At 40.8% G+C, this 21,901-nt stretch overlaps 1 protein-coding gene across 2 annotated transcripts in view; it reads right to left on the bottom strand.

Annotated features, from left to right (window-relative positions):
* TPRG1 (tumor protein p63 regulated 1) overlaps positions 1-21,901 on the bottom strand; it is a 309,619-nt gene that overhangs the window by 112,744 nt on the left and 174,974 nt on the right. For both annotated transcript variants that reach the window (XM_081536803.1, XM_081536810.1), the window contains one exon: positions 1,282-1,515. In XM_081536803.1, the coding sequence (XP_081392929.1) occupies positions 1,282-1,506 (225 nt within the window). In that variant the 5' untranslated portion in view covers positions 1,507-1,515. The remainder of the gene's footprint in view (positions 1-1,281; positions 1,516-21,901) is intronic.

Genomic DNA, 21,901 nt, shown 5'->3' with positions numbered 1-21,901 from the left:
CATCACTGTTCTTCTCTCATCTAAGCCTGATAGATACATCATCAGTATCAAAAAAATGGACATTTTAAAGGATGCTTTGATTTTTATCCCAGATATATCTTACCACTAAACTTTGCATATTTAAAAAAGTTAACATGCTTTGGAAAATAAGCCATTTGCTTTACATATGCAAAAACACACAAACACACACATTATAAGGAACATGCCAGCACTTTGCACACATGAGTCACTGGATATAGCTAAGACTCACTGAATATAGGTAATGTGGATATATGTTTAAAAACATACACACACACACACACACACACACACACACTCTGAGTCTCTTTAGTTACAACTTTATCTTAACCAAAGATTTACTTTAAAAGCTAGGAAATCCAAGTTCATTAATTAAAACATTATAAATAGCCTCAAACTCTTAGCCACCACTTACTTAGGAGGTTGAGTTGAAAAAAAAGTCAGGAAAGAGATGTTCCATGTACACGTGAAAATTCAGGTGGTCTCTGCTGCCACAGTGTACAATCTGCAGTTTAGCCTCCAATTGTTTATAGCCTATGAGCTCACTGCTAGTGTGTTGACAAGAAAGTTAAAGGATTGGTAAAGCAGATCTATAAACAGGAAGGAGAATTCAAAACAGAGGTAGGTACTAGAAACCAAGGATGTTTCTATTTGATCCAAATGTGAGAAGTCTGAAATATTTTTAACATTTGGATATATAAACCCCACCCTCATTATGCACCCATCTATTTACTCCCCAGCTTTGATGCACAGGGAAGAAGCTGAGTTCCAGACGGCAACTCTATATTTTGAATGAAGTGCCTGCCCCTACACTGTACTACCAACATGCCGTTGTACCCTTGAGGTTCAGGTATTCTCAGCAATGCTTTCTATTCCATCACTCATGTCTTTTCCTAACATAGAGCAAATACTCCCTCTGGGCTCCCAGCTTTATATTCTTCTAGCAAGTCTGGTTTTCATTTCATGGAGCATTAACTTATTGAGGTCAGGTTTAGCAGGAATACAAAACTGAGGAGACAAAGACCCATAGGAGCTGGAGGACCTGCTTCTCTGGTGGTCAAAATAGACCTATAACTTCTCTGAAATTCAGATCCTTCACCTGTAACATTGAGACAAAGATGCCTACTTCACAGTTATTGTAGCTATTACATGAGATAACAAATGTGAAAACAGTTGATAAAATGTGGTATATGGAAGAATATTAGGATTTTAAAGAGAAGTCTTATGCAGTATTTAAGAACACTAATGGTTTTATGATTTTACCCGAGTGACGAAGTACTTCCGTGAGAGATAAGGCTTGTGATAGGGATTGGGGTAGAGAGCTGATTCAGTCACACTTGGCAGCCTTGAAATCTGCTTTGGCACTGGAACCTCTGTGTCTGGCTCCCTCTCCTCCACGGACAGCTGATCCGTCTCAGAAGGTTGGTCATCTCCCTCTTGCTTCAGAGACACAGGCTGGAATTCCTCGAAGCTCCCAATTCTTGACATTTCTTTAGCCTAAAACAAAGAAACAAAATTCTCAGGAAAAAAAAAAGTCACCTGTGTCTTAACTATGGCAAAAAAGCCCATGCTGAACGACCAACACTCCTGAAACTGACAAACTTAGCTCACATTAACTGAACAGACGCACTGATGGACGGAGTTCAGTAACACAGACTCTATGATCATTAGGGAACATTTACCAGGGAACAGCAGCAGAGACTCTCTGGACAGAAAAAAAGAAGCTACAAGCAGTTCCATTTTCCCCATCTTTAATTCCATGGAACCAGAAGGTGAACAAGGAAAGAACAATATGAAATTATTATCACTAGACAATTTCTCTTCAAGTTTTTGTAGTGTTTTTTCTTGAAAGTCTACCAGCCTGTGAGCTTATTTAGGAGTTAAAAGCAATGATAATGCACTTTCTTATGTACTTCTTATTAATAGGGCACAGAAGCACTTAGAACTGAGTGCCTTTTTTTAACTGAAAGATTGCAATTCTAAAAATGTATCCTCAAGGACATATTGTACAACACAGGGAATATGACCTGCCAGAGTCCTGCTCCAGCGGGTCCAGGAGTACCCAAGGGATGAACGGTGTCGGCAAGAGGAAAGAATCACACAGAGTCTCTTGAAGATTCAAAGATAATCTCTCTTTATTGCTTTTAGTTTCTACTTACATAGCACATGTTTTTCTTCGTAATGACTCTCGTAATATTTTTCCATTTAGATCAACATCCCCTGATTCTAAGATGTGTTGAAGGTTGTTTTTCCTGGTCCTTTGTCACACTTTGGTTACATGTTTACCGCGAAACCTATTCTTATTCTACTAAAACATGGTCTACAATGTCGTGAATCATACTGTTCCATCTGCTTATTCCATACAGTCGGCTACTTCAGTGAATACAGCGTCTCGCTTCAGTGAATAAGCACTATAGCAGCATCTAAGGTCAAGAGTTTCTCATAGTACAGCCATTGTCAGTGGTGGTCTGTTTACCATCTACCCACATAACACAAGACTGTTTCTGGCAGGGACAAGTCTTCTGCAGTTTACCTAGAAACCATTTACAATACAATTCACATATTTCTTTCCATTTACGCTTAGATTCTAAGGGGCACAAACATCTCTAGCATCCCAATCTTTATGAGAAAAGGCAATTGGCTTGGTTTCTGTAATTTTCCCTGACACATGACCCAAGTTTTCCAGTTATCAATAATAATCTCCTCATGAGGCTAGGTCACAATAGGCTTAGGGCTTGTTTTCCAAATGAACATGGCCATATTCCCTGGCTGAGTGTTAGGGACCCATCAGCCAGGGGCCTCAGTAGGCTTAATCATTTTGGGAATATTTCTTTGGGACAGAGGATCATTTTTCTTTTCCCTGGGCTCTGGTGAACTCACTACAGAAGCCCCTTCAAATCCTGCCAACAAAGAAAGAAACACAGCTAGCCACAACAGAAGCATAGAAACAGAAAGGAGTGAAGGTTCCGATCCTGAAGAGAAACCACTGCGCAGTTTCTTCTCGAGTGGTGCCGTGACTTTGTCATCCGGCAGTAGTTCCAGAACAGCTCCCAACAATGACCAATATTCTATAATAGCTATAGATGAAATATAATCTTTAAAAATTGTGAATCACTACATTGTACACCTGCTACATATAACATTGTACATCAACTATACTTCAAAAAGAAAAATTTTAAGTAAAAAATAAATTAAAAAATTAAAAATGTATCCTAAAGAAATAATTTAGACAAATGCCTAAAGATGTAAATATAGAAGGACATGCATTACAACATTGTGTCTAATAGCAAAAAAATACATAACTTCATGTCTAACAGCAAAATATTGTATGTAATAGCAACATTAGACACTCACACAACATTGTGTCTAATACTAAAAATATATACAGTGAAACTAAGTATCCATCAGCAAATATTTGGCTAAGACAAGTTATACTGCACAAATACAATTTGATCATCAAAAATGTGAGAATATATTTTTACTACAGAATGATGTCCAAAATGTAATGCTAATGGGAAAAATAAGTTATAAAATATTATGAAAAATGTTATTCAAATTTGTTACAATAATTCAGAAAGAAGGAAGGAAGGGAGGATGGGAGGGAATGAAGGAGGCAAGAAGGAAGGGAAGAAGACATAATACCTGAACTTGCATACGTATTTACATGTATGGTAGGACAGAAGTTAGAAAAAATATCTGGAAAGAAGTGAAATAAAATATTAACAATGATCACCTCTGAAAATCTAGTGGTTACCAATGGGGAGAGGGAAAGGGGAAAGGACCTGATAGGGGTAAGGAATTAAGAGGTATCAACTACTATGTATGGGCTTCCCTGGTAGCTCAGTTGGTAAAGAATCTACCTGCAATGCAGGAGACACCAGTTCAATTCCTGGGTTGGGAAGATCTGCTGGAGAAGGGATAGGCTATCTACTTCAGTATTCTTGGGCTTCCCTTGTGGCTCAGCTGGTAAAGAATCCACCTGCAGTGCAGGAGACCTGGGTTCGATCCCTGGGTTGGGATGATCTCCTGGAGAAGGGAAAGGCTACTCACTCCAGTATTCTAGCCTGGAGAATTCCATGGACTGTATAGTCCAAGGGGTCACAAAGAATTGGACAAGACTGAGTGACTTTCACTTTCAACTACTATGTATAACATAAAGAAGCTATGAGGACATATTGTACAGCACAGGAAATATAGCTGATATTTTATAACTATAACCGGGGTAACCTTTAAAAAATTGTGGATCACTATATTGTACACCTGAAATGTATATAATATTGTATATCAAGTAGACCTCAATTGAAAAAAGACAATGATTGTCTCTGGATGATAGAGTTACAGATGATTTTTATTTTCTGTTTTCATAAGTTTCTGGATGCTTACAATGACTACCTCTGAGTTAACATAAATAGAAACACAGTAGATTCACTAATATGTTGTAAGTTAAAAGAAGTATCACAAAGCAAAACAAAACAGAAGCTACATGCTAGCCTAGCAAAAGGTATCCTCAATCAAGTGGCCTTTCTCAAGCTAAGGCCACACATGCTGTGCACACATGCCCAATGCTATGACATAGGAGGTTCTCATGCCCAGTGTCACCATGGGACTGGGAATGCCATCTTAGTCTTAGGGCTCCCTCCCACAAATTCCATTTCCTTCCTCCTTGTAAAACAACAGAAAGTGAGAAGCAGCGCCTACCCACAACAAATTTACATTATTGAACTGGGAATAATTAGAGTAGTCAAGGGCGGTAAAATAGTACCAGCATATAATTTATTACCTAACCCTGGATACTTCTGAGCGAAAAAAGTGCTATTAATACTTATGCTAGGATGATAGCATTGTCTCAGGCAAATGCAGACATATACAGTCACCCTGAGGGGCTTGAGTGGAGGGAACACATGGCTGGTCAGAGACTCACAAGCAAAAAGCCCTCTGCTGATCACATTACAGATTATTTCCTCTGATTCTCCCAGCAACCCTAGAATGATGGATTTGTTTCCATCTCTCTGAGGATCCCAGAGTTAGTGGGATGCCACTCCCCCACCCCCACCCCATCCAGTGCTCAGGTGGTGCTAGTGGTAAAGAACCTGCCTGCCTATGCAGGAGACATAAGAGACACTGATTTGATCCCTGGGTCGGGAAGATCCCCTGAAGAAGGAAACGTCAACTCACTCCAGTATTCTTGCCTGGAGAATCCCATGGACAGAGAAGCCTGGCGGTGCATAGAGTCCATAGGGTTGCAGAGAGTTGGGCATGACAGAAGCACCTTAGAAAGCATACACACATGCACGCATGCATCCCAGGGCACACTTGGAGAGTAGAGAAAGCACCTGGACTCCCACTCAGGACTCCCAACCACACTCGAGGTCAACAAGCCTGCCATGATGCACGCTGTCTTACAACATGAAGGGCTTCGCTGAGTTTTCAGATAAGTGTTTCAAGTTATTGGCCTGTGAGAAATACAAGGAGACGCACGGAGAAGCAGGAGAATTTTAGTGTGTGTGTGTGTGTGTGTGTGTGTGTGCGCGCGCGCGTGAGAGCGAGAGTACGGAGGCACTGTAGCCTCCCTGGCAGTTGCATGCTCTATTTTTGCAGGTCTGCCACCTCTTACAGAGGCTTTTGGAAGGAAGTGTGTTTCTAGAGTTCCTTGTAACCTGTGAAGGAAGATTTGTGCCTTTGGGAAAGGAAAGCCTGCTTCTGTATTTGCCATGCTGTGTGAACCGGAGCCTAACAACAGACATCTGTGAAAAGCTCCAGTGCCTGGAAAACAGAGGGAGGATTTAATTAGCACCACTTCCTTCCCTCAGGCTGTCTTCTCTGGAAACACTTGGGGATGAGAAGCGAAGCACTTAAGAGACTGAGCTTTTGAGGTCCAGGAAAGAAGGAAACTCTCCTTCGCTCCAGTTAAACTCTGACAGCCGTGAATAGTGGAAAAACTAAGCCCAGCGACCTCAGTCCAGAAGGATTCCAGCTCTGTTTCTGGGGACATCTTCGCAAGGACAATGAACTTACCTCCCTTTAACAACTTCCAGGATATAAGAGGAGTGCCACGCATTGAAGCAGCCCCCTCCATGCCACCTGCCCAGACACTGTTTATTCCCTATTCAATAAGACATTCCATCCTATCTCTGCTTAACCATACTATATACATTGAAATACTAAAAGCTTTGTGCCTGGATAAATTAGGCTGCCTCACAGCAGACCCATCCAGAGCCATTTAGAGTTGAATAGGATTGTTCCTTAAGATTGCCTAGTAAATTGAGCTTAGCTTGTGGTGGTGCCCAAGAGAGTCAAGGCAGAATAATTTCTAAGGGAAGCAAAGGGTCAAGGTTTAGAAAAGAATTTCATCCATGTATTTTGACCTGATTTTCTCATTTTAGGGAATTCATATCAAAGGAGGAAACAGACAGAACAGGCTCCATCTTGAAAGCAGGACTCCATCTTGGGCCTGACTGTGGACTTTGAGCTATATACCCAGTACCTATGGAAACGACAAACCAACTGGAAAACCAGACTGCCCACCTCCATGGAAGAGCCCCAGGGCTCGTACCTAGACTCTCCGTCACCTAAACGAATACCTAATTATCTGTGTAACCAAATAGAATCATAAATTCTATTATGCTTATTAAGGTATGATCACAGGCCTATTGATAATTGTCCACTGTTAACTACGTAGGTTTAAGGCATACAAATCATGGGTTAACTTTGATTGTATCTTTCTTTTCCTTTGTTCAGACTAGTTTCAGAGAATTTGGGGAGGTGGGTTTGAGCATGAACACTTAGGGTATATAAGTTTTTCACAAAAACTGGTCGGGGTCCTAGGCTGAGAGAAGACTCTGCCTTGGGCCCGCTGGTGTAATAAACTGTACTCCACTATCTGCACTGTCCTTCTGAGTGAGTTTGTTTCTCAGAACACATGGCTACAACAAAATAATGAGAGTTACCCTAAAAAAAAAGAAAAGAAAGAAAGAAAGTAAAGCCCTACAATACTAATTGAATGTTCTAGACAGTAATGAAAAATTGGAAACCCACTAAACACCCAATGGTCAAGGAATTTCCTAGCTACCTAAATGACACTAAGCAGACCCTTAAAATAACAGCCCTTAAAATAATTTGTACAAGCACTACAGCAGCATGGAATAAATAAAGGATGTATCTTCTTGGGGCAAGAAAAGCAGAGATTTTCTGTGGTAATGATTGAATTGTTTTTATGTTGGTAAAGACTAGAGGGAAAATATTTGTGTTTGTCGAGATAGAGGGATCATAAGTGAATATTTGCTTTTTTTTTTTTTTTTAAAGTTAAATCGTGTTAGCACTCCTTTTGTAATAAAATATATGAATAAATCTGTTGGTTCACAAAGTCAGGAGCTTCCCTGGTGAAATCTGAAACTGGCCCCTGTGCAGAAAGGGCAAGAAGAGACCAAAGAAAGAAGGAGACCACTCCAAATTGATTGGTGGCAGAATTCATAAGCAAGAGAACTTACCAACCAGGCTTGTCTTGGGTGACCACAAGGTGAGTGAATCTCCACACCTACCTGCCGGAAACTTAAAAGCTTATAGAGAGGCCTTAACTGGTCCAGCCACATCTTCAGTCCAGATGGTCTCAACACCACATTGCTCTCTCAAGGCTACCTCTGGACAAGGGCTCCCACTTTGGGGATGGTGGGTGAAAAGTACATGGTACATTGCAAAGATGTGGTGGGGAGTGGGGGAGATGAGGAGCCATCCATTGCTCAGTTCACTTACTGGTCAACTAGTCACCATGTCCTCTGGATGACCTCCTCCAACAATGCCAAATAAATATGTAAAGAAGTGCCACTCTCTCTCTGGTCAGACAACAAGAATTTTATATTATTTCTCAGCTGCCAGAAATTTCAGAGCTAAATTTAATATCATATTGCAGTAAATAACTTATTTCTGGATCCTGGTCTACGTATGCCTGCCTCCTTTGGTACCTGCTATCATATCTGAGACTTTTTCTAAGAATATTTCAGAAGCGTATAGAGCATAAGTGATAGCTAGAGAATTGTTGCCTAGTCCAGTTCCTTCATTTTGCAAGGTTTGGAACACTGATGTAAAAGACTTGCCCAGGGCCATACAGCTAAATAGATTCAAAACATGAAATCAGACTCCAGGACTCTAGTTCATAGCTACCCATTGTAACATTTAAAAGAGAAGCAGTTATCATACTTACAAACTGGTAAACTGAAAATGCTTTTACCAACTGTCTGCAGCCAGTCAGACTTTGCTCTGGGATGGGAGAAACAACTCCCACGAATCATGCTTCTCCCAGCTTTTCCCCATCAGCAGCCCACAACTAGCCCTGCAGATGAAGCTTCCTCCTTTGCCTGGAATCAGACTAACCTATCCATAGGCATAGGGGCACAGTGCCTGGATCCACAAAACTTGTAGGGGCTCAGGAAATGTTTTAAAGTATTTTAAAATCATAAGCAGAGACATCACTTTGCTGACAGAGGTACGTATAGTCAAAGTTACAGTTTTTCCAGTAGTTATTTACATTTGTGAGAGTTGGACCTTCTTTAAGAAGGCTAAGAGCCAAAGAATTGATGCTTTCAAACTGCAGTGTTGGAGAAGACTCTTGAGAGTCCCTTGGACAGCAAGGAGATCAAACCAGTCAATCCTAAAGGAAATCAACCCTGAATATTCATTGGAAGGACTGATGCTAAAGCTGAAGCCCCAATACTTTGGCTACCTGATACAAAGAGCCAGCTCATTGGAAGAGACCCTGATGCTGGGAAAGATTGAGGGCAGGAGGAGAAGGGGACAACAGAGGACGAGATGGTTGGATGGCATCACCAACTCGATGGACATGAGTTTGAGCAAACTCTGGGAGATGATGAAGGACAGGGAAGCCTGCCATACTGTAGTCCATGGGGTCACAAAAAGTTGGACATGACTGAGCAACTGAACAACAACAAAAATCAGAAGAAAAAAATTAAATTTCTTGGTCAAAAAATTGTTTTCATTTTTTCTCATATCAGAGGAAAAAATGAAGTTTGTAGGCCACCTGAATCTATTGCATTTTGCCTAAAAAGCAAACTAGATTATGTAAGTCATAAGATGCTGAACTATGTACAGTTATAAAATCATGTTTTAATAGTAATATTATTATGGTAGAGACATTCAAGAAGGCAAAAGTTTTAGGTCCACAGAAGTCATAAGGTGAACCTGACTTGACTCTATAGTCTACTACTCAGATTTTCTGCTTAATAGTTCATTCTGGGGCTCCATACTGGACTATCGAAGCTAGAAACATCCCCCACATTCTAGCACTTTCCAATCTCCTTATGAAACTGTGGGTAATCAATGGCAAAACCATTTGCCCTGGCTTCACTAATCAAGGTTGTTTAAGATTTGCATGTCCTCTGAACAGCATGTAGCCTATGTAAAAAGTGGTTTGCTGAGATGTTTTCCAGGAACTTAGAGTCAGTTTTATCCAGTTCAAGTTGAACTGGATGGGACCGGCTAGGACCACTAACCCTCCAACCGGGCATGTGCAAGGGTCCATCCACCTGGCGATCCTCTGATGCCAGATGCCCCAGGACTCCACCCTCAGATTTGGGCCAAGTGCCTCCACTGTGAGCATGCAGTGGCCTGTAGTCTAGTTGTGTGTGTGTCTGTGTGATCAGTCACTCAGTTGTGTCTGCTTCTTTGTGACCCCATGGACTGTAGCCCGCCAGGCTCCTCTGTCCATGGGATTCTCCAGGCCAGAATACTGGAATGGATAGCCATTCCTTTCTCCAGGGGATCTTCCCAACTGAGGGATTGAGCCTGAGTTTCCCGTATTTCCTGCATTGCAGGCAGACTCTTTACCCCTAAGCCAGTAGTGTAGCTGCTTGTGCACAGAATGTCGATTGCTGCACCTTTTTCCGGTCACCTTTCCCCACGTTCCTCATAATCCCCACATCTCCAACTGCCCCACTTCTTTACTCTTCATCACATAAATACTCAGAGCCCCTTGACTTGGGGAGGCAGAACTGAGTCTGGCTTGGCTGCCTTGTGAATAAACCCTCTCTTTGCTGCAAACCTCGGGGCATCAGCATTTTTTTTTACTTGCTTCGTGTCATACAAAATGAACCTGTCTCTGTAATACTTATTCTGGAAGATTCTATTCCACTATCCACTGAAAGATTTCTGTCCTATAGACAAACTGTACAATCTTAAAGTAACTATTTTTGCTTTCTTGAAATCAAAAGGAGACCCAGAATTAATCACCCTCTAATAAATATATGTTTCCCAGAGAAGTGGATGAATAATCATCCTAAGAACTTATAATCAGCTTGAAAGGAGTCACTGGTTACACTGAGTGGCCACAAAGCCAGCCAGAGGTGAAGAAAGGGGGAGTGTGGGGGTTTTTTCCCTCTCAACCCACTCCACTGTTCTTGCCTGGAGAATCCCAGGGATGGGGGAGCCTGGTGGGCTGCTACCTATGGGGTCGCACAGAGTCAGACACGACTGAAGTGACTTAGCAGTAGCAGCACAAGAGTTTAATAAAGAACAGTTTGTATGTAACAAAAAGCATCATATTCTTTAAAAATTTTTATTTATTTATTTGACTGCTCTGGGTCTTTGTTGCCATACTCAGGCTTTCTCTGTTTGTTCTGCATGGGAGTTACTCTTTAGTTGCGGGGTGTGGGTGCCTCATTGCTGTGGTTTCTCTTGTTGCAAAGCGTGGGGTCTAGGGCATGCGGGCTCAACAGTTGTGGCTCATGGGCTTAGTTGCCCCATGGCATATGGAATCTTCCCAAACAAGGGATCAAATCCATGTCCCCTGCACTGGCAGGCAGATTCTTAACCACTGATGCCTGGGAAGTCCAAAAAGCATCATATTTCATATTTCTGATCAAGACAGCAGGACTGACATTATATAGATACTGGTAAAACTCAGGAGTGTTTCATGGTGAACCACTTCCTAAGGTCATGTACCCTCCATTATCTCAGCATGACTTTTGCTATTTGTCCATCTAGTTTTCAGAATTCCTTCTTGGCTTCCTGCTTTCTCTGCCACTCTAGAGAACCTGCACAACCAGCCAGCCTCTCCCTTGCTTCCTTTACTCTCTGTCTCCTAAGATCTCCATTAAGTCTCCATGGGATTTATTTATTTATTTAAATTTTTAATCCTATGCATCCCTAATGCAATGCTATTGCATTGTGATTTCCACAAAGTTTTTGAAATATTAATAGCTACTTGAGTGTTCCCAAGACCACCCCTCTGGACCCTTGGAAAGATAGATCACCTCATTAGAGAGCACCAATCTATTCTAACCTCCACATTTTGTAAATAAGGAAACTGAGGCCCTAGTGGATTATGTGTCTCCTGAACCCTCAGTTTAGTTAATTTTTTGAAAATTAAAGACAATAAAGAAAGAAGTTATGGCCACCACAGTATTAAAACTATAGTATCTCAAGGAGTGCTTGTGGACTAACCAGAAGCTTAGAAAAGTCTATGGTTTGTTAATAAGAGCTGCTTCCCACGTGCAGGTGAGGTGCTACTGGGCTGGGGAGGAAGTTCACACTTGAGTTCTTGTGGCTTGGGTTGCATTCAAAGATATCAACTGTGTTTTTCTGATGGTGACATTTCTACCCACAGGAAGGGGTTAACATTCTCGAGGCACAGCCCCAAAATAAAAATCTGCTTTTAATTCTGACATTTCGTAAAGGTAATTTATGTGAATTTATGTGTGCAGCCTTTCCTGAGTCTCTGTGAAGAGCCAAGGGATGTGCAGTGGATACACAACAACTAACACCTTAAAACTCTCCAACAAATCCTCCCCTGTGCCAGTTGAGATAAGAAAATTGGCAAAGAGTTCTTCACAATTTCACATTTTGCACATTAGTGATAACATGCCAGCGGGGCTGCTCTGTGTCCTGGGGGAAAGTGGACTTGATGGAGGGTCTCTTGCCTCTCAGCTCCTCCTCTGCGAGGCAGGGCTCTCTGGTCTGTTACTGGAGCTTTCAGTCAGTGGAGGGGGGAGGGGAGAATACAAGATCAGGATAAAGAAACATGGGTCCCCACTTCCTCGCTGGTTAGTGATAGTGAAAGTCACTCAGTGGCATCCGACTCTTTGCAACCCCATGGACTACACAGTCCATGGAATTCTCCAGCCAGAATACTGGAGTGGGTAGCCTTTACCTTCTCCAGGGGATCTTCCCAACCCAGAGATCAAACCCAGGTCTCCTGCATTGCAGGCGGATTTTTTACCAGCTGAGCCACAAGGCCCTGAGCAATTTCTTCCCCTTCCCTGCATGGCAGTTTCTTCATCTACAAAATGAGGGGCCAGACTTTATGGTTGGCAAATGTGCACTCTTGAAAATGATTAACCGATTTCAATCAAAACAGATTTCATTTATCTGTTTCTGGATTTCTTCTGAAGCTTTCATTTCAGGGGAAAATATATTGAAGTCTGAAAGCTGTTGGACTAAATTATTCCTTCTAGTGCGATCACTCTACAAGATTTAATTTTTCTCCAGTGCTCAGAAAATTCCAGATCTAAGCCTACAAATATTTCATATGGTTTCCCCTACCCCCTCTTTAGCTGAGCATGTTAGTTCCCTGTGATTCAAACGTGAGGTCAAAGAAGAAGGTTTGGGAAGGTAGTTATGAATTTGGGTGCCCATTGTGGAGAATCTGAGGTGTTTGGCCTCTGACTTCTTCTAATGCAAGTGGGTATACACAGTGACCGGAGATGCTAGGGACACCCACAGTGGAACATTGTACACTAAACCTGTGTCAGGGCCAGCGATAGCCTCAAAACTTATTCTTGCATTTTAGAAGGAACACATTTAGAGGTTTTCTGAACTTCTCACACAAAATATTAATTTTTAAAGATATTTCCTCAAAAACATATGGAAAAATTGATAAGGATAAGGAAATTGATTAGAGAACTTGGGAAAATTAGATTCCTTGAAATTAACTTTGCTCATTTCCATAAACCCTCCACCATTCACCCAGTCCAGGTTACAACAGTGCTGGCATTCTTGACTTCTGTAGTGTTTATCACACTGCTCTGTAATCACCATTTACTCTCCTGTCTTCACTCCTGGGCTGTGAACAAGTCTAGAGCAGAGACTGTGCTACCCTCCTCTTTAGAGACAGCATTTGTCATGGGATGAATGAGTTCTCAGATGGATGAATGGATGCCCTGCTTGTTTCTCTATTAGGTCTGAGATCTGAGGGCAAGTCTTATGTCTGATCCAGTGTTATTGGTACATCGCCTCATATGTCATCCATGAAACTGAAAGTGAAGTCACTCAGTCGTGTCCAACTCTTTGTGACCCCATGGACTGTAGCCCACCAGAGTCTTCCATCCAGGGGATTCTCCAGGGAAGAATACTGGAGTGGGTTGCCTTTTCTTTCTCCAGGGGATCTTCCTGACCCAGGGATCGAACCCGGGTCTTCTGCATTGCAGCCAGACACTTTACCATCTGAGCCGCCAGGGAAGCATCCATGAGTGCTCAGTAAATGCTTATGGACTGAGTGATGAAACTCTTTGCGAGGCACAAATGAAAATGACTCTGTACACATCCACTTACACTCAGACACACATCAAAACACATGCCCCAGCTCAGAGCCTAGTGGAGGTGATGGAAAGGGAAACGGAAAACCGCAGACTGGCACTATAGAGCCGGAATAGGAGAATGTGTACAAACACAATGGAAACAGAAGATGGAAGTAACAGGGGTGAGTGGAGAGAGAGGCTGGAGAGGGCGGAAAGTTAGAGCTATGGAGAAATGTGCCTCAGGGCTATCTGCATCTTAGAGGATGGGTGAGGACATTCCTGGCAAAGGTGCAAAGGTATGAGGTGTGAAGAGGAGGATGTATTTGAAGGACAGAGGGTTATATGGTGTGTGAAACTCAGATGTCAACTGCCCGCCTCCAGCCTCTACCCTGGAAGAGCTGGCTAACACTTGGTTAAAACTACAGGGCTCTCTGACAGGATGGAAGTCTGAAATCCTCCTCACATATCCTCTGTATTCCCTTCTCTCTGCCATTATGCCTCCATCCCTGCTGGAATAGGTCCCCCACAGTCACCCCAGATGCAGTCTAGGTTCAGCACTGTAAGATTCCACTGGCCTCAAGAACTTCACGAGGTTAACAGCTTCCTTAAAGATTTAGAGCCGTCATGGAGTGGTGAGTCACATTGTGTATAGTCCAACTTTGCTACATTCATCTATTCCTTCTCTCTTATCAGGATAACAATTTTTTCTTTGTGTGTGTGTTATATTTGAAATATTCATGTATTTTGTTACCATATAATCCTGCAATCCCACTTCTTGGCCTATATCCAGAGAAAACTCTTAATTCAAAAAGACGCATGCACCCCAATGTTCATTGCAGCACTATTTACAAGAGCCAAGTCATGGAAGCAGCCTAAATATCCAGTGACAGATGAATGGATAAAGAAGATGTAATATACATAGATACAATGGACTATTGTGTGCTGTGTGCTTAGTCTCTCAGTCTTGTCTGACTCTTTGTGACCCCGTGGACTGTTGCCTGCCAGGCTCCTCCAGGGAAGAATATTAGAGTGGGTTGCCATGCCCTCCCCCAGGGGATCTTCCCAACCTAGGGATGGAATCCAGGGCTCCCGTACTGCAGGCAGATTCTTTACCATCTGAGCCAGCAGGGACTGGATCAGTGATGTTGATACAACCTCATATATCAAATAGGTAACCAATAAGGACCTACTATATAGCACAGGGAACTATACTCAATATTTTGTAATAACCTATAAGAGAAAAGAATCTGAAAATTATATATATATATATATATATATTATACACACATACACATGTGTATAACTGAATCATTGCGCTGTACACCTGAAGCTAACACAGCATTGTAAATCAACAATACTTCAGTTTAAAAACATGAATGCCTACAATTATGTCATTTATAAATATGCATTTTTCGTTAAAACATACCTATCTATTTTATTCACATACCCAGGTTTTCTCCCTCAACATCCCCAAATAAATGGAATTCCCCCACCAAGATGAATTCTGGAGGTAGCTATTAATATAAACCTGTACAAGGATTTGTGATTCTGGGAACACTTGACTGGATTTATATGTCTGAAAAAGTAGAAGAAAGCCAAGCAATAAGCCAGCATCAAGGACAGTGACTTGTCTCAGGTAGGAGCAGAAGTGTCTGATTTGCCCTTGGCCCAACCATGAGGAGGCTGGGGCAGAGAGGCGACAGAAAAGCAGCAGCCTTGTCCTCCTGAGGAGAAGAGTGGGTGCATGAATGCTAAGTCACTTCAGTTGTGTCCAACTCCTTGCGACTCCATGGACTATATAGCCTGCCAGGCTCCTCCGTCCATGGATTCTCCAGGCAAGAAAACTGGAATGGATTGTCATGCCCTCCTCCAGGGGATCTTCCCAAACCAGGGACTGAACCCAGGTCTCTTATGTCTTCAGTACTGGCCGGCAGGTTCTTTACCACTAGCGCCACCTGAGAAGTCTGAGGAGGAGAATAATAAAGTCTAAATCACCAGCCTCCCCACTCCCTCAAAAGAAAGAAAAGAGAAGCACTTCAGGAATTAACCAGGTTAAAGATGTACTTTGGGGATCCTAAAGCACTATACTAGTTTTTTTTTCTCTGTACAAGTGAAAAAGAAAGGAGTACAGAATTGAAGAGAATCAACCAAGGCCAAATCATTCAGCCTGCAAAAGCTCTACTTTTTTTCTCTCCAAAGTAATAAGATCCCAGATTTTGAATCTGCTGATTGAGAATGCTTAGAATTCTGGTGACAATGCTTAGAAATTATAGCCAGCCTCTTTCTCAGTTACTGGGACATCCCAGGGGAGTGTGTGGGTTATGTCTACCAGGGATTATTACCTATCCAGCACTAATCCTGGTCCAGGGAGGGGCACTAGCCTGCATTCCTCAACCAGGTATTCCTAGCTGGAGCTCTGTTTAAGGAAGTCACCCCAAAACCTGGGTTTCCTGCTAAGCTAACTGTGACTGCTGCTAACGAATGGATTTCATGAAATTCAAGGAAAGACATTCAACTAAGTGCTGACAACAGTCTCCCCCACCCTCCCTACTACGCAGCCTTTGTTATTTTAACAGCACTTTTATTATAAACATTTCTATTGAAGTAGGACATGCATTCAAAAACTCATAAATGTGCAGGTCAATGAAGTATCATAAAAATAAACACACCCGTAGAACCATCACATAGGTCAAGAAATATCATATTACCGGCACCCTGACGGGTGATGGAATCCAAGATCACTGCCAGACAGTTTAAATATCATCTAACTCAAGACCCTCATTTTACAAATAAGGAAACAGATGCTCCCATGGGAGCAGGTAAGTGATTCCTCTACAGGTTTGTAGGAGTTCAGATCATGAAGGTCTTGCCTACCATGCTCAGGAGTCAGATTTTATTTAGAGGGCAATGGGTAAGTCGCCAGCGACATGATCCAATTTGTATTTTAGGAAGATGAGTCTTCCCTTTGTGAGCTGCATACAATTGAGAGAGCAATACTGAAGAGACATCAGTTAGTAGACCTTTACTATGATCCTCAAGAGATGAATTAAGGCTTTGGCAAGGAGTGGAACAAAGTAGAAAATTCAGTACCTACTAGGGAATTAAAAACTGTAGGACTAGGTGCATGATTGGTCAGTATCAAGCAAGAAGAGGTAATCAAGCAGCTCTCTGACCTGGGAAAATGTAGAGCTGTGACTGCCTTTACTGAGGTTGGAATAAAAAGGAGAATCGTATTTATGGTAGAGGTAAAAAGATAACAAGTTAATCTTCAGACAAGAAGAATTAGAAGTACCTGATGGCTAACAAAGAGGATAGATCTAGTAGACAGTTGCGTAGATAGAACTGGGGCTTGGAAGAGAGATATGACTGTAGATATAGATATGGGAGTCATAGATTTACAAATTATGATTAAACAATGAAAGCAAAGGAGATTGCTTATTGAGAGCATCCAGAGTGATTTCTGGCAAACATCACCATGTTAATCAATATAACAGAATTTATCATCCCTTAGAATAGTACCTGTCAACTTGCCTTAACTTTCACAGTTTCCTCACTAGCACATAAACTCCCTGATGATAAGGACAGGGTGTTTGTTTGTTTGTTTGTTTTCCCCTCCACCACAGTTACCTTAGCACTGAGTAGAGCACATGGAAAGCATTAATTATGTAAAAACTGAACAAATGGATCCATAATAAATATCCATACTCCATGGAGTATGCATGGCAGAAAACAGAAAGGAGATTCATCCTAAAGAGTCTCTCTCCTCAGATGTGATGGCACCAGACCTAACAAGGGATGATTTGAAACCCTTTCTTCTAAATCAAGCTCCAAACTCATCAGTTCCTTCAAGCAACTTAGAAATGCAATCTGTCCTATGCTGTCCAGACACCACGATCTTTTCTTGATCAACCAGTTTCTTTAATCATTGCTTGTAACTGGTCTCCATGAGCAGATCGTGAGCTCCATGAGTGAAGGAACTATGCCCATCTCTGTCCCCTTGGATGCCCACAGAACACTGGACCTGTGTTTGGCACAGTGATCTCAGGCACAGAGGGTGTCACAGAAGATGTTGGTACCATGCTAAACACAGAACAAGGAGAAACTCACTTCACCTGCAAATACTCCGTGGAGTAAGTGACAAATATGAAACCTTCTCCTAAGAGCTGGACGGAGGGAATAGAGGAGAGCCTATCTGAAAACCAAAGGGCAAAATTCTTCCAGGAGCAGACATTTGAAAGGGGCAGAAAAAGACCAGAAAGGAGAGCCTCTAGTGTCACAAAAACAAGACTGCTACCTTCCCATCTTGTGGGTCACCACGACTGAAGGACAATTTGCATTTTCAAAATGAAGTATACATTGAATTCTTAAAATGTCAAAAGTTAAAAAAGACACCTCATTAGACAATAATAAGGGATATAAGAAAGTGTTAGAGAAATACTCTAAGGCGACTTTGACTCGTTTTCAGTCCTCCTAGTGAGAATATAAACACCTGAAATTCAGTCTGTTCTACAAGGTGCAAAAAGATCTACATAGGTCCAGAGAGTTCCACCAGGGAGAGAGAGAAGATAAGAGAAGTAGAACAAAGGAGTAGCTCTGATGAAAATAATGAGGGCCAGGGAACAAGTATGGAGCAATGAAAGCAGTTCTGTCTCAAGAGTGACATTCAGATTAACTATAAATTACTTAAGTGGACAGTTCAGAATGCTAAAGAATAAAAACTGTTCATTCTTTAGCATTATAGTGTATGTATATATATATATACATACATACATATATATATATACATACATACATATATATATATATACTCTCTATGGGCTTCCCCAGTGGTTCAGCAGTAAAGAATCAACCTGCAATTCAGGAGACACAGGAGACCCAGGTTCAGTCCCTGGGTTGGGAAGATCCCCTGGAGAAGGAAATCCCCTGGAGCAACCCACTGAAGTACTCTTACTGGGAAATCTCATGGACAGAGGAGCCTGGCAGGTTACAGTCCATGGGGTCACGAAGATTTGGACACGACTGAGCACACGTGCATACTCTCTATATATGCACTGTATATATAATATGTATATACTCACTATAGCATATTTTATATATAGGTTTTATTCTATTCTATTTTATTCTATTATCTTGCTGAAGGTAATTAGTTAGTAGACACAGATGAAGAACATCAATCAAAAAAGATCTTTTCTTTTTTCTGTATTTCAGCAAGAAAATAAAACAAAAAATATGTGCCTAAAAAATAGCATTATATTCACATAGAAGTGTATTATATTAGAAAGTGAGGATAAATGTGTATTTATGTGTGACCTGCTATTGTTACTGTTAAAGTAATAAGCCAGAATAAGTAGTAAATGCACTGAGAAAATTAAAATGCTATACCTTGATAATCAGATTTCCTTGGTCCTGTGAATGTGTATCTCAATGCTGGCTTACTGGTTAGACATAATGTTTGGTTTTGATCAGCCTTTAAATGTATGGCTTTACTCAGAGTGATCAAGAGAGGAGTAGAGTATGGACCAGGGAAACCATGATTAAGTGTGGTCAGTAATGTCATCTTCATGTACAAGTGTACACATATGTAGTAATACTTTACTACAACTTCTTTATCTGTGAAAATGTGCATGAGGAGACCTGCCCGACTTACTATCTGAGATTTTTTTGTAAAGGTCAAATTTAAAAAAAAAAGTTGTGAAAGTGTTTTGTAAATGATGGAGTGTCTTGCTCTTCCATCTTCTGAAGAGCCATTAGTATTTTATCATAGAAAGAGAAGGCAAGAAAATAATACTTAAGCAGTGTTGTTGGCAGTCTCTGAAAGATACCAAAGGGAAAGTAACATTGCCCAAAGGTTTTAGGGGAGGTTAAGTCTATATTGACAAAGTTGAAACCATTGGCAAGATGTGGGGTGATGGTGAGGAGAGGCCATGTATTTACATGAGGGATGTTCCAAACTATCCTGAAAGGCCATCTTCCCACTCAACCCTGGGGACCAGATGGAAACCAAAGCCCACAGGGCCGGAATTTGATGTTATCCAAGTTACTTGTACACATACTTCCTTATGTCAGTTCCTGCTCTAGAGTATTCCTTCAGATGTAAAAGCAGTGAAAAAACATCTGTGGCTAATATACGTCCTATTTGTAATGGAGAAATTCAACTCAATGGATAAATTTGGCCACTTCTTTGAACTTCTTTGTTGAGATAAGTGTCACCGAAGTAGGTTAGTTCAGAATATTACTGTTAGGCAGTATCTCTGCATCTAAGAACTTCAACCATGACACTGCATGGTATTTAAAGAGATCACTGAAAAGTTTGACACATCACCAAAATATATTCCCTGTTATCTGCAAGGGAAGTTCCATTTTTCTTTCTTTATGAGCTGGGACCAATCTATAACATGCAATACGTTCTAAATTTATGTTACCCATTACTTCTTCTCTTGCATCTCACTGAAAATATTAACAGGTAATGCCAGGTTCCAAACACCATTAATGTCTGACTGTAAAACTCGGTAATTCTCCTACTAACGCCCAGCCAGCGGATAAACTTGCTAGACAATGCTACAGAGAGGGCTTTCCTGTTGAGAGTGACTGAGAGTAGAATCTTGAATTTAAGAGTGACCTTATGTAGCTCAACATTACATCCAAGAAGCATCTCTAAACTGGTTGCTTTGATTCTCAAATAATGTTACTTATCTATAGACTTAGGTCTCATGACCAGGGAAGTGGAATTAGTCGGTACATCATTAGAAACTGCACTGGTATATTTTAACATATGAAATAAAAAGATCATTTAAAATAAGTGATATATCTAGCTATCTTTTTAACTCATCATCTTCCTGTAGAGACTCTAAGTACATTCTTTATGCCAATGCCCTTTGTAAAATAGTGACACTATTTTATTTATAATTTATTTTTAATCACTGAACTACCTAACTGTAGTTTAGATAAAATATTTTGTAACTGTTATAATTAACACTGTACAAATACAATAGAAGATACCCAGTATATTTTTTAAAGTTATAAAATAGGACATAGCATGATTTAATTTTTATCAAAATAAAATATGGTTATGTATAACTAATACAAATGTATTCAAGAATATCCACAAAAAAATGTTAGCAAAGGTTTTCTCTGGGTAATTTGGATTATAGAGGTGTTTTTTATTTCTTTTTTACTTAATTATATTTTCTACAATGAAAATGCTATAAAGAAAATGAAATAAGAAAAAAAATATTGATACTAGTCAGAACATTTGAAAACACAAAGATTTTTTAAGTACTCACATTTTCATCACAAATTACCTGTTCTCCAGTAAAAGGAAAAACTAAATTGTTTCATAGAGTAAACACATCAAAATTTGGCCCTTAGATATTTTCCAAAAATTAAAGTCAAAAGACTAAAATTCATACCCAAATATTTCCCTGTACGTGGATAGTTGCATTTTGGGGCAGTGACTTTCACCTGCTTACTAGTATGCCAAAACTACATTCAGGAAATAAAATCAAAGAAGAGAGATGGAGAAAGAGAATGTATCTTGGGCACGTTTTATCACAAGAAGTTATGAAACTGCTATGTGGGCTGAGAATTTAAAAACTCTTTATGTAAATTATGTAATGAAACAAGGTGGGAGAAATATTTGTCTTAGAGAGATAAGTTCAATGTACCTCCAGTAAACAGATCTTCTGAAAAAAAGCCCTTAGTTACAGAGGGACTGGACAGAATAATTTGGCAGAAGTTCAAGTTTTCCCAGCAAAGGGTCATAGCAACCGACGTGGGGTTGGAGAGGGAAGGGGTGGCAGTGACCCTGTTTCAAAGGGCGGTCATTGAGGGGCAGTGGAGGGGAGCCATTCCACAGCACCCTAACCTTGACCTAGGCCAGCTTCAAAAGCCGGTCTGAAACAAACTAGAGTAAAACAACTTTCCCTTTTCCTCCTGTGTTATGCCAAAAGAATTATAATCATAAAATAGCCCATCTTTCTTTGAAAAAATGTCAAGAGCAAATGCCTGGCCAAGGGAGTACATATCCCAAAATAGAGCCCTAACTTCCTTTTAAGCCTGCTAATCCTTCCATGACTTCTCTGACATGGGTACTTCTTGAAATTCGTTCTCTCTCTTAATAGAGATGACACTACTTATGCTGACCAGTTTTTTTTTCTCTTTCTTTTCCCTTCATGCTTTTTCTTCAATTTTTGCAAAATTTTGATTTTGTTTGTTTTCCATTAATCCTGTTTGGGAGTTCAGCTAATCAGTAGGAGCAGCTAAGCCATATAATATAATTTCTTCCATTGGAACCTCGAAGGTGTCTTCACTTTTGATTTAAACAACTTTGTGGGTGATGTGTCAAAATCACTCACCTACAA

This window comes from Giraffa tippelskirchi, chromosome 2 (genome assembly GCF_054371585.1).
Source record: "Giraffa tippelskirchi isolate mGirTip1 chromosome 2, T2T-mGirTip1v1.2.pri, whole genome shotgun sequence".
Lineage (NCBI taxonomy): Eukaryota > Metazoa > Chordata > Mammalia > Artiodactyla > Giraffidae > Giraffa > Giraffa tippelskirchi.
Note: the sequence above shows the minus strand (reverse complement) of the source record. Positions and strands in the feature narration are given on the sequence as shown.